General features: G+C 51.5%; 2 protein-coding genes across 3 annotated transcripts in view; one reads left to right on the top strand and one right to left on the bottom strand.

Moving 5' to 3' along the window:
* Positions 1 to 15463, bottom strand: part of LOC147646781 (uncharacterized) — a 405151-nt gene that overhangs the window by 33250 nt on the left and 356438 nt on the right. The window lies entirely within an intron of this gene.
* Positions 862 to 7057, top strand: LOC147646789 (uncharacterized). 2 transcript variants are annotated; one of them, XM_086872874.1, is made up of 13 exons: positions 864 to 1082; positions 1440 to 1511; positions 1600 to 1671; positions 1760 to 1825; positions 2276 to 2383; positions 3013 to 3084; positions 3173 to 3244; positions 3332 to 3430; positions 3882 to 3989; positions 4275 to 4346; positions 4970 to 5047; positions 6090 to 6255; positions 6785 to 7057. In XM_086872874.1, exons 1-13 carry the CDS (start codon positions 986 to 988, stop codon positions 6981 to 6983), a joined length of 1281 nt encoding a protein of 426 aa, XP_086729000.1. In that variant the 5' UTR covers positions 864 to 985; the 3' UTR covers positions 6984 to 7057. The 2 variants fall into 2 exon arrangements, with proteins under 2 accessions (XP_086729001.1, XP_086729000.1); XM_086872875.1 differs by lacking the exon at positions 1760 to 1825 and having other exon boundaries at positions 862 to 1082.

Genomic DNA, 15463 nt, shown 5'->3' with positions numbered 1-15463 from the left:
AGTGTGCAAGAGGGTCCCTGTGTGCCAGCTGCAGCTGGGGCCTCAGCCATCTCCTCTCTCAACAGGTTCCCCTCTGCAGCTTCACAGGAAAGGCCAAACACCTCAGTCAGGGACACCTGCACCACACATTTCGCATCTCCATGCCCATACATGATGTCCCTGTCACAGCTGCATTACCAGCTTGCTGCTGTGCAGATGCTGCCACCACCCAAAGCAAGGCCCTGTGTCCCTGAAGGGACCCGCCCTGCTCTGTGGCCTGGACTGAAGGTGGGTCCCTCCTGCCAGGGCAGGGCCTGACACAGCTCTTCTGTTCCAATAAAGAGATGGAGCTGTCACCCCAGTGTCTGGCTGGTACCACCAGCAAAGCCCACACAGCACCAGCCCTGGCTGAGCTCCATGTCCAGGAGCAGGCGGGGCTGACCACGGTGTGGGCAGGCAGGAGCCAGGCAGGGGCTGCTGTGACCAGCAGCGGGGCCCCGAGGGGCTGGGGGAGTCTGTGTTGAGTGTCCCTGGGCTGAGGGCACATTTCCTTCAGTGGCATCACCTGGGCCTGGACCTCCTCCAGTGCCATGCCCAGGAAAAGAGGGAACCATCAAGAGCATCTCATGGGACAGAACATGACCAGCAATGTCAGCAGGCAAAACCAAGGTTTTGTTTAGCAATGACACTTTGATGAAGTCAAAGATTTACAATCAGTTCAGTACAGATTGGAGTACAGATGGGAGAACACTCAGGGGGTACAGCCAAGGCCATGAGGTCACAGCAGTCTCTGGGGTGACAGCAGGCTGAGGTGACAGCAGGCTCTGAGGTCACAGAGGTCCCAGAGCCCCGTGGTTGCACAGCACCACAAGGACCGAGCAGTCAGTCCTTGACCACGACTGTTGTGGCAGCAGCGGCGGCGGCAGCAGCGGTGCTGACATTGGGACAGCGGTGTCAGGACAGTGGTGGCAGCAAGAGCTGCAGGACTGGCAGTGGACAAGGCACCATGGCCTTTGCTCTGCACCTCATCCTCCTGCTCCTCCTGGCAGTGGCCCTGCCTGACAGGGCTGCCCAGGCTGCTCCGTGGCAAGCACAGGGAGCAGGTGAGCCCAGGGCCTGGCTTCCCTTTCCTGAGACAGCACTTCCTTCTCCCTGGGAAGCATTGGGGATGGTTTTCCCCCAGGGCTTAAGGGAGGGCTTCCTCTGTGCATGGGAGAGAGTCCCCAGAGCCCCTGGGCTGGTCCCGCTGCCCCACCAGGGATGTTGCATGGGGCCTGCAAAGAAGGTGGAGAGTGTCCAGAGCCAGCCCAGAGCTCTCCAGGCCCCCCTGCAGCTTTGGCCATGTCCACTGACATCTGGCTGCCACGGCCTTTCCCAACCCCCTTGCAGTGCCCAGTTCCCTAATGCAGAAGGGCGTCCCAGCACACCATGGAATGGTTCTGATCTGTGCTTCCTTCCAGATGAGGGTGGTAGGAAGGCTCCTCCAGCAGCTTGGCTTCATGAAGATTTTCTGCCTCTGGAGCCCCATGCAGGTATATTCTCACTGTCCCAGCAAGAAATAATCATTGACCACCTGTCACGAACCAGGTGACAGAAGCTTCTGTGGCTGTTGAGTTACAGGTGTGTCTGCATCAAGGACATTTCAAGCTCCTTTTCTGGTTGCTGCACGCAAGCCCAGCTCCCATCACAGGGGTGAGTGGTGTGTCCTTGCTGATCCCACAGGCTTGAGCCCTGGTTCTGTGGGATCCATTCATCTGAAAAGGAAATACTTTTTGTTAAGGTTCTCCTAGAGGGAGGAATAAACCCACAGAAGACAAGATGCTGAGTGAACTGGATAGACGCCATGGTGGGTCCAAGTCCCTCAGCCTTCTCCTGAGACTCAGCAGCCAGGGGCTTTCTCTGCACATCTGGACATGCCGTGCCTGGCACAGTGGGAAGGGATCCATGGCAGCTTCACTGCCCCCTGCTGCTTTCATGTCCTGCAGGGCTGTTTCCCAGCCTGGCCTGGCTACAGCTTCTCCCCAGCCTCTGCAGGAAGGCATTTGGCATCAGCTGACAGAGAGCCCAAACTGCAGCACAGGCCATGCACAGCCAGAGATCCCTTGCAATTTCCCAGTCTTGGGGTAGATGTGGAATGGCAGCTCTTTGGAGGAGGGAGGGCCCTGTCCTGGCTCCGAAGTTTTGATGGCTTCCTGAACCTTATTCATGACTTGGACAAGTATTGCCTTTCGAAGATGCCACCTTCCTGTTGGGGAACAGCCCCACCTGATCCAGCTGTGGCTCTTCTTTTCTCCAGAGATGAACCCAAAGGCTGTGCTGAAGGCAGCGTTTCCCGGAGGAAGCAGTGGCTCATGGGCAGCCTCTGCTGCAGGAAGGGAGGCCATGCCAGGCACAGTCCCAGGAGGTAATTGCTGTGCCCCTGGGCCTGAGCCCTGCTGAGGCTTGAGCTGCCATCTCTGTTGCTTGGCTGTGTGAGCACAGTGCAGAGGAATTATCCTGAGCAGGCTCAGGGCACTCGGCTACTGAGCAGTTCTGCTGAGGTCCCTCCATGGGAGACACATCCCAAAACCTGGCAGCGGCTTCAAGGAATGCCCATGGTGGGGAAAGGGCTGAGGGGAGGGTAAAGCTCCAGTGTGCCCTGAGAGGGCCTGGCTCTGTCCCCTTGGGCTGGGGGAGCTGTCCCAGCTGAAGGACGGAGGGCAGGAGAGAGGGCAGGACGGAGGTAGGGATGTCTGTGGCACTGAATGCTGCAGTTTGGCCCAGGGCTTAATGGTTTCCTCTGTGGCAGGGAGAGCCCCTGGGCCCTGGGCTGGTGCCGCTGCCCCACCAGGGATATTGCACAGGGCCTGCAAAGAAGGTGGAGAGTGTCCAGAGCCAGCCCAGAGCTCCCCAGGCCCCTCTGCAGCTTTGGCCATGTCCACTGACATCTGGCTCCCTTGGCCATCCCCCGACCCCCTTGCAGTGCCCAGTTTCCTAATGCAGAAGGGGGTCCCAGCACATCATGGAATGGTTCTGATCTGTGCTCCTTTCTAGACAAGGGTGGTAGGAAGGCTCCTCCAGCAGCTTGGCTTCATGAAGATTTTAAGCCTCTGGAGCCCCATGCAGGTATGTTCTCACTGTCCCAACAAGAAATAATCATTGACAACCTGTCACAAACCAGGTGACAGAAGCTTCTGTGGCTGTTGAGTTACAGGTGTGTCTGCATCAAGGACATTTCAAGCTCCTTTTCTGGTTGCTGCACGCAAGCCCAGCTCCCATCACAGGGGTGAGTGGTGTGTCCCTGCTGATCCCACAGGCTGAGCCCTGGTTCTATGGGATCCATTCATCTGAAATGGAAATACTTTCTGTTAAGGTTCTCCGAGAGGGAGGAACAAACCTACAGAGGATAGTAAGTCGCTGGAGACATCCAAACACATGGATAAGATGTTGAGTGAACTGGAGAGACGCCATAGTGAGTCCATGTCCCTCAGCCTTCTCCTGTGACTCAGCAGCTGGGGGCTTTCTCTTCACATCTGGACATGCTATGGCTGGCACAGCAGAAAGGGATCCATGTCAGCCTCGCTGTCCCACTGCTGCTTTCACGGCCTACAGGGCTGTTTCCCAGCCTGGCCTGGCTGCAGCTTCTCCCCAGTCCCTGCAGGAAGGCATTTGGCATCAGCTGACAGGGAGCCCAAACTGCAGCACAGGCCATGCACAGCCAGAGATCCCTTGCAATTTCCCGGTCTTGGGCTAGATCAGGTGTAGGGGCTGTTTGGAGGAGGGAGGGCCCTGGCCAGCCCCAATAACCTGGCCTTTCTCCTGATCCTTAACCATGACTTTAACAAATATTGCCACTTGAACATGCCACCTCCTCAATGGGGAATGGTTCTATCTGATCAAGCTGTGGCTCTTCCTTCCTCCAGAGATGAACCCAAAGGCTGTGCTGAAGGCAGCGTTTCCCAGAGGAAGCAGTGGCTCATGGGCAGCCTCTGCTGCAGGAAGGGAGGCCATGCCAGGCACAGTCCCAGGAGGTAATTGCTGTGCCTCTGGGCCTGAGCCCTGCTGAGGCTTGAGCTGTAAATCTCTGCTCCTTGGCAGTGCCTGCCTTTCAGGGATTTTGCACAGAGCATGGAAAAGGTGTTGAGAATGTCCAGAGCCAGTCCAGAGCTTTCCTCAGGCCCCTCTGCAGCTTTGGCCATGTCCATTGACATGTGGCTCCCACGGCCTTACGTGACCTCCTTGCAGTGCCCAGTTCCCTAAGGCAGAAGGGGATCCCAGCACACCATGGAATGGTTCTGATCTGTGCTCCCTTCTAGATTGGCATGGTGACATGGAGCATCTGGAAGTGCTGGTAAATGGCGATTTGAAGACCTTGCCAGATGCTGGAGGCAAGTTCTCAATGTCCCTTTCCACACAGAACAATCCGTGTCAAGGTGGCAAAAGCTCACTCATTTGCCATTTCCCTCAAGAGTCTGAAGGTTGACGGATTCTGGAAACCTTACCCTGCTCCCTTCTGGAGCCCTGAGTGATCCCACAGCATTGCTGTCAGTGGGAGGAAGGAGCATTTAGCTGTCAATCTTCTTCCTGTGTGTAATGCCAGTGTCTCCTTCCGTGTGCTCTGTACAGCCACAGAGAAGAGCAGAGAGGGAAGGGCTGGGCTCAGGGCTGTGCCCTGGGGCTCTGCCTTGTGTGGCTCCTTTCTGGCCCCAGGGAACCTGAGATGCTCCTGCTCCAGCTGCCAAGCCCTGGCCCTGCTTGAGGCTCAGTTCAGAGCTGCTGGCAGCTCCAGGGAGTCCTTTCTCCCCTGACTGCCGTGCAAGGGGCTCCTTCCATCCCATTGTGGGCCCACTGCAGGGACGTGGTCCCCCTGTCCTTGCTACTGAGTTGAAGGCAGAGATGAGGAAGTGCCTTGGAGGGCAGCAGTCACCTGGGTGTACTCACTGCCACTCCAGCCTGAAGAAGAATCTTCAGCAGTGTCACGGGAGTTGTTCTGTCCTGACTTTCTTTGCAGATGAACCTGATGATGAAGATGATCCGGACTCCCCATCCATATCAGTTACTGAGCCTGACGATGAGGAAGATTATGAGGGTAGGTCAAGGCCTTTCCCCCTGGGAGAGCCTCCAGCTCAGAGCCCAAGGCTCGGCCACGGTGGCATTGCTGCAGGTGCCAGGACAGAGCCGTGCATGGTTGTGCCCTCACCCTGCGTGATCCTCTCACTGCTCCTGTGGCTCAGTGCTGCCTGTGCAGATCAGCAGACATGACTGAAGCTTCTGTGGCTGTTGAGTTATAGGTGTGTCTGCAGGGAGGACTTTCCCAGCTCCTGAGCTAAATTCTGCCAGCAAGCCCAGCTCCCATCACTGGGGTGTGTGGTGCCTCCCTGCTGATCCCACAGGCTGACCACTGGTTCTGTGGGATCCATTCCTGGGAAATGCAAATACTTTATATAATGGTCCCCTGAGAAAGAAGAACAAACCTATAGGAGATAGTAATGTAGCAATGGGGGAACTCAAACACCTGGACGTAATCCTGAATGATCTGGAGGGACGCCATGGTGGGTCCATGTCCCTCAGCCTCCTCCTGACACTCAGCAGCCGGGGGCTTTCTCTGCACATCAGGACACACCGTGTGCCCGGCACAGCAGGAAGGAATCCATGGCAGCCTTGCTGCCCCACTGCTGCTTTCATGGCCTGCAGGGCTGTTTCCCAGCCTGGCCTGGCTGCAGCTTCTCCCCAGCCTCTGCAGGAAAGCATTTGGCATCAGCTGACAGGGAACCCAAACTGCAGCATGAGCCACGCACACCTTGAGATCCCCTGAAAATTTCCAGTCTCAGGCTAGTTCAGGTTTAGGGTCTGTTTGGAAGAGGGGTGGCCCTGGAGCATTTCCAAAACCTTAGGCATTTTCCTGATCCTTATCCATGTCTTTGACAAGTATTGCCTGGAGAAGACCAGCACAGCACAGAGAAATTGTGCCATTCGAGCTCAGGGGGTTGAGCAGTCTTGTGCCAAGGGGTGGCAAGGTGCCTGCAGGCCCCAGCTCTGGGGGAAACAGAGAACGTCCTGGCTGTATCCAGCGTGCTGCCAGCTCAGCAGTGGAGCACAGCACAGGCTCATGCTGCCCATTGCTCCCACAGATGCAGCTGGCACCACAGCACATGCTCAGAAGATCTGGGAGAGCATGAGAAGAGTTTTCTACCAGGGAACAGATGGTTTGATTAAGTTAATAGCCATTGTGGCTGGTGGAGCAGTTTTCCTGATGATGTGCTGTGCCGGAATCTGGTATTGCCAGAAGGGAAAACGGTGAGTGTTTTGCGATCTCGGCCTCAAACAGCTTCTTGAAAGGCTGCTCATAGTCAGGAAACATTCCCAGTGAGACTGCTGTGCACTTGTGGGTAGTCAGTGGTTGCCCAAATAACTGTGCTGAGAGTTATGCTGCTGCCCAGGCCTTTCATTGGCCTCTTAATTGCTGGGCCTTGTCCTGGGGAGCCCGCTGGGGCTGCAGCCAGTGCTGGCTCCCACTGAGGCTGCCTGGCCAAGAGCAGCCCCAGGAGCAGCAGGCAGAGGCAAAGCAAGGTGGGCAGGAGAAAGAGCGGGGATGAGATTGCCCTTGAAAGGCAGAGGTGCTCTGGGGCCCGCTCCTGGTCAGGGACCCTGCCCAGAGCCATCCCCTGCTCGCTGGGGCCTTGAGGGGCAGCTGTCCAGCTGGGCCAAGCTGTGCCAGCAGCTCCAGCCATGCTGGGGAGCCTTGGCCGCTCTGGGCCCTGCTGTTCAGGAGGGTCCCTGAGTGCCAGCGGTAGCTGGGGGCCTCAGCCACCTCCTCTCTCCACAGGAGCACCTCTGCAGCTTCAGAAGAGCAGCCAAAGATTTTAGTCTCTGAGAAGCTGACCTGTTATCCTCGCTCTTCACATCTCTCCCCATCTGCTGTGCTGCGGCTGCATCCCCGTCTTGAGGGCATCCCAAGACGCACACCTCCCAAGCGAGACCCTCTGCCCCTGAGCCCCCTGGCCCTGTTCCCTGGCCAGGACTGAAATTGGGCAGCCCCTGTCCACCAGAGCAGGGGTTGGCCCATGTTTTTTGTTCAAATAAAGAGATGGAGCTCTCACCCCAGTGTCTGGCTGGTACCACCAGCAAAGCCCACACAGCACCAGCCCTGGCTGAGCTCCATGTCCAGGAGCAGCCGGGGGTGCCCACGGTGTGGGCAGGCAGGAGCCAGGCAGGGGCTGCCGTGACCAGCGGTGGGGCCCCGAGGGGCTGGGGGAGCCCGTGCTGAGCGTCCCTGGGCTGTGAGGGCACATTTCCTTCAGTGGCATCACCTGGGCCTGCACCTCATGAGGCACACAGGGCAAATTTGGGCTCTCTCCTAAGGTGTGCAGGGATTCCCCATGAGGAGTGCAGTGGGGTTAAATTGAGAGGGGTTTTTACTCTTCTCAGCACAGCAAAGGGGACAGTCTTGGCTGAGGTTTTGCAGAGCTGGGAGGAAGCCTCTTGTGAGCCCTTGGGCCCGGCCTGTGGGCACAGCGGGCAGGTGGAGCCCATCCCTTGAGGCCAGTCCGGGCTGCTCGGGCCAGGCTGGGCCGGGTGAGCCGGGCCATTCTCTGGGGCACAGGAGGCACCCAGGGCTATAACTGGGGCCGTGGTTTTTCAGCTTGAAGGGAGGCTGGCTCTGTTGATTCAGAGGGCACAGCTTAGATCCCAGCTACCTTTGTAAACCTGCTGGGGAAGTGTTGAGGGCAGAGAGTTCCAACCCTTCTCACTGGGAAGCTGGGCTGATGCTGTGGGGTTTTTTAATTTTTTGCCCTCTAAATTTGTGTCCTGGCAGAGGATTAAGTTTGCTTGCTCTCAGAAAGCCCCTTTTCTTCTTGGTACTGTTGTAAATGAAATTAAAATCAGACAACTAGATCTATTGAATTAACAGCAATTAAATAACAAGGGAAAAAATTATACAACTTAGTGAATTGAATACAAGCATGCAATATAATAAAATAATACTATTTAGTGGATTGAATAGATATTTGGTATAAAAGGAAAACAATTCAGTAAAAGAGTACAATTTAGTGAATATCTTCATATATATATATATATATGTGAATATAATTTGCTAGTAATTGAGTATGATTAAAGCATGAGCAAAACTGACTGGGGTATGGGCAGGGCTTCTCACCCTGCCTCACGTACCAAAACAAAGCAATTCAAACTAAACTTATATACTGTATGCTTATACATATTCATTAATGTTTCCCCTAAGTCTCCTCCTGTTTTTGATTCTTTAATTTTACATCACTATTCTTCATGGCGCAAGCCTCACTTGTTGCTAGGGGGTCTTCAGTCTCCTTTTGATGGTATTTTGGATGAAGGCTTACGCTCATCCTCATTGTCCTCTGGATAACCTTACAGGTTTTGCATGTGTACTAAGTGTTATGTAAATAAGCATTGTGTTCCACTAATTAGTCTTACACTTCATAATCTTCAGGCCTATGCCTAAAGTTGTTCCAACTTTATCCATCTCAAGGTTGATTTCTTCTTGGGACACCACTTACCTCAAAACTACATCCTGTACCTTAATTTCAACATGTAACATCTGCAAAGGGGTACATCTGCCTTGTATCACCAATTCCCTTGATTGCTTCTAATAATAATTTTCCAAATAGTTACAATTTTGTTAGCACAAATCATTTCCATTTATTACGCTCCCCAAATTCCACTCCCAACATCTCCCCCGCTTCCAGCTTAGGATAGTGCCCCGATGAGACCCCTCCCCAAATCCCACCCCCAAGACACCTCCCCATTGCTGGAAAATCCCCCAAATCTCACTCGAAAATTTGGAATCCTCCCTGAGACCCCTCCCCAAATTCAGGCCTCCCCAAAATGCCCCTCCTCACTGGGATTAGGACCTCTCCCCATCAATGGAAATTCCCCCAAAACACAAAAAATCCTCCCCAAATCCCCTTCCCAAAATCAGAACTCCACCAGGACCCCTGAATTTCCCCCCAAAACCACCAAATTTTCCCCCCCAAATCCCCAATTTTTTTCTCCAAATCCCAAATCCTCTCCCTAAAAACCCCAAAGTTCTCCCCAAAGCCCCAAACTTCCTCCCCAAACACCCAAATGTTAGAAAAAAATCCTTAAATTCTTGCCCTAAAACCCCAAAATTCCCCCCAGGACCTTCAGAGTTTTGCCCCAAAACCCCAAATTTCCCCCCGAACCCCCAAATTTCTCCAATTCCACCCCAAATCCTGGGAGAACTCCCCAAAAACCAGCAAGCCTTCCCAAAACCTCCACCAAAATTGCAACTCTCTCCCCAAAAACCACCAAAAATCTGAGAACATAAATTTTTTCACACCTTGGGTGGGGGGAGAAACACCAGAAATCTCAGGATTTTTTTCCGTTTTTTTGGGGAGGGGGGTCTCCCTGTTTCCTGTCCCCCCAGGTGACCCCACCCCAAAATTCCTGCCCCTTGGGCCCCCAAATTAAGTGTAAATAAATAAAAAGATGAAAAAAGGAAAAAAAAAGGGGGGGGAAGGTAAAAAAAAAAAAAAAAAGCCAGAAAAAATTTAAAAAAAACATTTTCTCACCTCAGTTTGGGGGGAGGGGGATGGAGGAAATATTGGGGGAGGGGGTGAACCTCCAGAAAAAAAAATTTGAGGAATTGAGGAACCCCCCGTGTCCTGGGTTGATTATGATGTTAAATTGTATCCCCATTCGTCCACCTAACCCAGACACAGATTTTGTATTCTTAAAATTCCATCTAAGAGTAAAAGTGAGTGGAAAAGAAGCACCGGGTCTGTTATCAGTCTGTAATTGCTCCCCACACATCGGGAGTTTTGACTACAGCACAGACAGACAACAAGACACAGATCGCCTTGGCTTTCCAACTAGCCGGAGCAGAGAGGTCTTCCTGGACTGTTTTCTTTCCCTTTTTCTGAAACGAATCGAACCTGCTCTGGACTGGGGACTCGGGGGAGCACCGGGAGCTTGCACCCGTGGACTACCGGGAGCCCAGCCTGGGCAGCGGCATTTTCCAGCACCAGAGGGACTGATAACAGAGCGAACACCCACAGGAAAGAGACCCTCTGAAGTTCGTCATCTCTTCTGAATGGCGAGAGGTTTTGTAATTTGATATCGTTCATTCTTGTGCTAGGTAGAGCTGTGCCTGTGAAATAAACAGGATTTTTCCACTTCTCTCAGAGAAATCTCTTCCGAACCGGTTGAGGGGTGGGAGAAAAGGGCCACCTGGGTTTGCTTCCCGGGGGGAGGCCCATTGGAGGTTTTCTCCCAAATTTGCCCTAAACCAGGACAGCGTCCCTCGGCAGTTGGCGGCCTTTGGGGTGGAGCCCAGTGGCACGCGAGCGGCCTTTGGTGGCTGCTGTCGGCCGCCCGCTGGGTAGACCTGCTGTCGGCCGGCGGGCCGCCGTGTGACGCGTCGAGCGGCTCTCCCCTATCGGCCTGAGCGCCTCGCCGCCTTCGCGTCTCCCTGAGAGGGAAGGAGGGAGCCCTCAGAAGCCGGCGGCGCTCCCTCCCGCGTCTGGGCCCGAGCAGATGGCGGCCCTGCTCCCGCCTCGGTTTCTGCCCGGCTGGCTCGGTCAGCGGGGCTGCCGTCCGCCTGCAGGTTTCGGTGGGGCCGGCTGGGGGCGAGCGGGAAGGAAGCCGCCGTCGGAGCGAAAGCCTCCGAGAGAGCGCCGGCGAGAAAGCTTCCTCGGAAAGGGAGGAGACCGAGCCTCAAGCCGCTGGTGGCCCCGTCGGCCCGCTCCTCAGCCCCCACAGGCGCTGCCACCGTGCCGAGCGGCCGGCCGCTTGAGGAGCGGCCTGGTCCATGATGCCAATTTATGTCACGATCCGCAAGGTGGGATTCGTGATGTGACTCTTTTATTTGATCGCAGAGTACAAAAGATTATCAGCAAACCAGGGACTCAAACAGCAGAACACACTTTACTGAGTGCTCATCAGCACTAATATGCGATAGAGGGAAAAGAGGAATAAGCAAAGCACAAAGAAAGAGAGTAAGGGGATTATAGCTACCAATGTCGAAGTCCACTCCGCCATCCAACGATGCAGAGTCTTCTGTCTGTTGGTGAGATCTCAAAGGAAAGTAAGTTTTGGGTTTATTTTACAGTTTTTATTCCAGTTCCAGCAACTCACTGTATCACAATTACTCTCTCTTTTGCTCAAAAATCCACACTTTGAACACTCCATTCCTCCCAATATACTCTGTCATGAATTAAAGGAATCTTTTTAAGCTATTATTGTCCATCTCCATAGCTTTAACAGAAAGGTATTTCAGCTTGTAAAGCATCTCCTTATTCTCTCTTTCCCATTTAAAACTTAACTCTTTTCCTCACTGTTTTTAGTAGTTTTATGATGTCTTCTTCATGTTGATTGTCTCTCTCTTTCTCTGTCTTTCTGGGAAAAAGGAGTAATCTGTACATTTTATTCAGGTAGTAAAAGAATTAAAAGCTTTAGAAAAGCTGCAAGAGTTCATGGTGTCAGGTTTCAGTCCAGCAGCAGAAACTGAAAACTAAACCAGGTTGGCCGGCTCTGCTTTCTTTTCCTCCGCCCCCACCTTCATCCTCTGTGGCCTTGTCTGGCCTGGAGGGCGGGGGGGGAGAGGAGGAGGCCAAGACAGAGCCTTGTTACCTTTTCAGAAGCCAGAAACAAAAGAGGACAAGAGTGCTCTGACTTTACATCTTAAGGAGGTGTTCACAGGGTGACTCTACGTTTTAATGGTCAAAACTGCTGTCAATTGTTAGAAACGACTGATAATTGGTCTGGAGGAAAGACTGCCATCAGCCACCAGTACCTTCAACTTCCTTAGCTCTCAAAACTACCATAAAGGTAAAACCACCCCATGACACTGTGACACAACCGCTGTGAATGTCCCAGTTTCCACCTCTCTGTGACAGTACAGCAGGGACAGCCCCAGTGTTCTCCTCTCTGTGACACCACAGCAGGCACAGCCCCAGTGTTCTCCTCTCTGTGACACCACAGCAAGCACAGCCCCAGTGTTTCACTCTCTGTTACGCCTGTCGTGGTTTTAAAGCATTAGTTAGAAAATCACTGTAAAACTTACTCATTTCTTGCTGTGAGATGTGGATGATGAGAAGGGCAAAAGAAGCTTAAAACCTAAAGGAATGAGTAAGTTTATTAACCAAACTACAAGGTTAAGAAAGCAGAATAAAACTTCCAGAAACCCTTTTTCCCCACCACGCTGCCATTCCTGTCTTTAATTGACAACATAGAGGAAAAAAAACAAACCCTGGTGGTTAAAACAGTCCAAACTTTGCTATAGTCTTTTCAGCAGTCTTTGTCGAGAAAAAGAAGTTCTTTTTTGTCAATCTATGGAGTTTTTCATAAGAAAACTATTTTCTCGTGGCTTCCTATTGCTCTGATGCCAGTGGCCCAGGAAACTCTGCCATCAGTCCTTTCCTCCCATTTCACACCACTCTGAGCTGTGTTCTTGGGCCGTGATTCAAGGGGTGTCCTTTGAAGGATGAGATCTTCCAAGGCAAAAGTTCTCTTCGTTTGTCTCTGTGACCATCTCTGGAAACAGAAATTTTTGCTTTGTCTCTTAAGAGCCACAAATCTTCAACAACTCTCACTTCTCCTTTTCTCTTCCAGCATCTCCTAGGATTACAACCACTTCACCCTTGACTCAGCTTTATCAATGAATTACTTTTGCTCAGATCTACACTTTGAAATACTCCATTCCCCCCAAAATACTCTTTCAGGAATGAAAGGAGTTTTTTCAGGACATTATTGTCCCTCTCCATAGCTTGAACAAAAAAAAACTTCAGCTTATTCAGGCATCTCCTTATTGTCTTTCCATCTGAGGGTTAATTCCTTCCCTTGCTGCCTTTGATCCTTGATGCTGTCTCTTTCCATGGTGATCCCTCTCTCTTCCCCTCTCTCTGGAAAAAGGATTAATCTGCAAGTCTCATCTGCCTAGTGAAAGGGTTAAACTCTTGCCCAGGCCTTGATCTCTGCCGAGGCAGCGGCTGGAGCCGTTTGCCAGGGAAGATTTTTGGTAGCTGCTCTGGAGGAGTGTGGCCACTGTCTCAGCACGCCGCAGCTCAAGAGCTTTCCCTCCCCTTCCTCGGCAGTCTCTGCTGAAAGACAGCAGCGTCAGAAACTGCAGCCGAGCCAGGAAGTGGCCTGACCCGGCAGCCCCGCTGCACAAGGCGCAGCGAGCCCTGAGAGGGCTTCAGCCCCTCTGGGAAGGGGCTCCTGTCACTTCACAGTCGCCATCCAGCACCAGGAACCGCAGAACTCCAGCCAGCCCCGCTCCCCGCCGCGGCCTTGTCTGACGTGGAGCGGCGGAGGCTGAACCAGAGCCCTGTTACCTCTTCAAAAGCCAGAAAGCAAAGAGAAAGAGAAATTCCCAGGCTTAAAATTGAAAGGGTGGTGTTCACAGGTTGATGTCACTTTTCAATGGGCAAAACTACTGTCAATTCCAGAAATGGCCAGGTATTGGCCAGGACAAAAATCTCCAATCAGTTTCCAGCAACCTTAACTTCCTTAGCTGTTTCTCTTTTTTTCATAAATGTCAATCTAACACACACTAGCACAAGTGACAGCCCCAGTGTTCCCCTCTCTGTGACACCACAGCAGGGACAGCCCCAGTGTTCTCCTCTCTGTGACACCACAGCAGTGATAGCTACCATGTCCTCCTCTTTGTGACACCACTGCAGTGACTGTCCCAATTTCCCCCTCTCTGTGACACGACAGCAGGGACAGCCCCAGTGTTCTCCTCTCTGTGACACCACAGCAGGCACAGCCCCAGTGTTCCACTCTCTGTTATGCCTGTCGTGGTTTTAAAGCATTAGTTAGAAAATCACTGTAAAACTTACTCATTTCTTGCTGTGAGATGTGGATGATGAGAAGGGCAAAAGAAGCTTAAAACCTAAAGGAACGAGTAAGTTTATTAACCAAACTACAAGGTTAAGAATGCAGAATAGAACTTCCAGAAACCCTTTTTCCCCACCACGCTCCCATTCCTGTCTTTAATTGATGTCATGGGGTGGCTTTACCTTTATAGTGATTTTAGGAGCTAAGGAAGTTGAAGGTGCTGGTGGCTGATGGGAGACTTTCCTCCTGACCAATTATCAGTCATTTTTAAGAACTGACAGCAGTTTTGACCTTTAAAAAGTGAATTCAAACTGTGAACACCGCCCTAATATGTAAAGTCAGAGCACTCTGGTCCGCTCTTTTGTTTCTGGCTTCTGAAAAGGTAACAAGGCTCTGTCGTGGCCTCCTCCTTCTCCCCTGCCCCCTCCCCCGCCAAGCCGGACAAGGCCGCAGAGGACAAAGGGGGGGGGACGGGGGCGGGGGGAGCGCGGAGGAAAAGAAAGCAGAGCCGGCCAACCTGGTTTAGTTTTCAGTTTCTGCTGCTGGACTGAAACCTGACACCATGAACTCTTGCAGCTTTTCTAAAGCTTTTAATTCTTTTACTACCTGAATAAAACGTACAGATTACTCCTTTTTCCCAGAAAGACAGAGAAAGAGAGAGACAATCAACATGAAGAAGACATCATAAAACCACTAAAACCAGTGAGGAAAAGAGTTAAGTTTTAAATGGGAAAGAGAGAATAAGGAGATGCTTTACAAGCTGAAATACCTTTCTGTTAAAGCTATGGAGATGGACAATAATAGCTTAAAAAGACTCCTTTAATTCATGACAGAGTATTGGGAAGCTTGGAGTGTTCAAAGTGTGGATTTTTGAGCAAAAGAGAGAGTAATTGTGATACAGTGAGTTGCTGGAACTGAGTAAAGCGAAGATTTTGAAGCCTTGGGGGCAATGAGAAAACTGTTTTCTAGGAAAGCTCACAGAGACAGATGAAGAAGACTTTTGCCTTTGAATGACTCATCCTTAAAATGACATCCCTAGACTCATGGCCCATACACACCTCAGAGTGATGTGAAATGAGAGGAGAAGAACTGATGACAGATTTCCGGGCAGCTGGCATCAGAGCAACAGAGAACTGTAACAGAAATAGTTTTCTTGTGAGAAACTCCATAGGTTATCAGAAAGAGACTTCTGTTTCTCTACAAAGACTGTAGCAAGAATTGGGACTGTTTTTAACCACCAAAGTTCAAAATTTTTTTTGTCTCTATGTGGTCATGTATACAAAGAAATGGTCAAGTAGTGAGAGATAGAAGAGTTTCCTGGAAGTTTATTCTGGTGTTCTTATTCTTGTAGTTTGTTAATAAACTTTCTTTATCCCTTTTTAAGTTTTAAGCCTGTTTTGCTCTTGCTCTAATCCATATCTCACAGCAAGAAATAAGTAATTTTTTAGTTACTGGTTTAAAGCCATGACATCTCCTTTCAAAACCTAGTTGAAATTTTGCAGAAACAATTAGATGAAGAAAGGAATGAGATCCATCTCTTGCCAGTGGCCCGAAGAGAGGAATGGGTTAAAAATTCAAAGAATGCTTACTCACCAAAAAAACAGTGGAGAGGGAAACCCCTCTCATTAATCAAATTTAGCCTCAAAAAGAACTAACTGATGAAAAATTG

The sequence above is a fragment of the Cyanistes caeruleus genome, unplaced genomic scaffold, assembly GCF_971803275.1.
Source record: "Cyanistes caeruleus unplaced genomic scaffold, bCyaCae1.hap1.1 HAP1_SCAFFOLD_78, whole genome shotgun sequence".
NCBI lineage: Eukaryota > Metazoa > Chordata > Aves > Passeriformes > Paridae > Cyanistes > Cyanistes caeruleus.
This window is presented reverse-complemented; position numbering and strand designations above follow the sequence as displayed.

Excerpts from the sequence above, each read along its gene's own strand:
- LOC147646789 (XM_086872874.1), top strand. The coding sequence starts at position 986 with ATGGCCTTTGCTCTGCACCTCATCCTCCTGCTCCTCCTGGCAGTGGCC. Across the intron at positions 3,245-3,331 it reads GCCCAGCTCCCATCACAGGG|GTTCTCCGAGAGGGAGGAAC; the intron begins GTGAGTGGTGTG and ends CTTTCTGTTAAG. Across the intron at positions 3,431-3,881 it reads TGAACTGGAGAGACGCCATA|AGATGAACCCAAAGGCTGTG; the intron begins GTGAGTCCATGT and ends TCCTTCCTCCAG.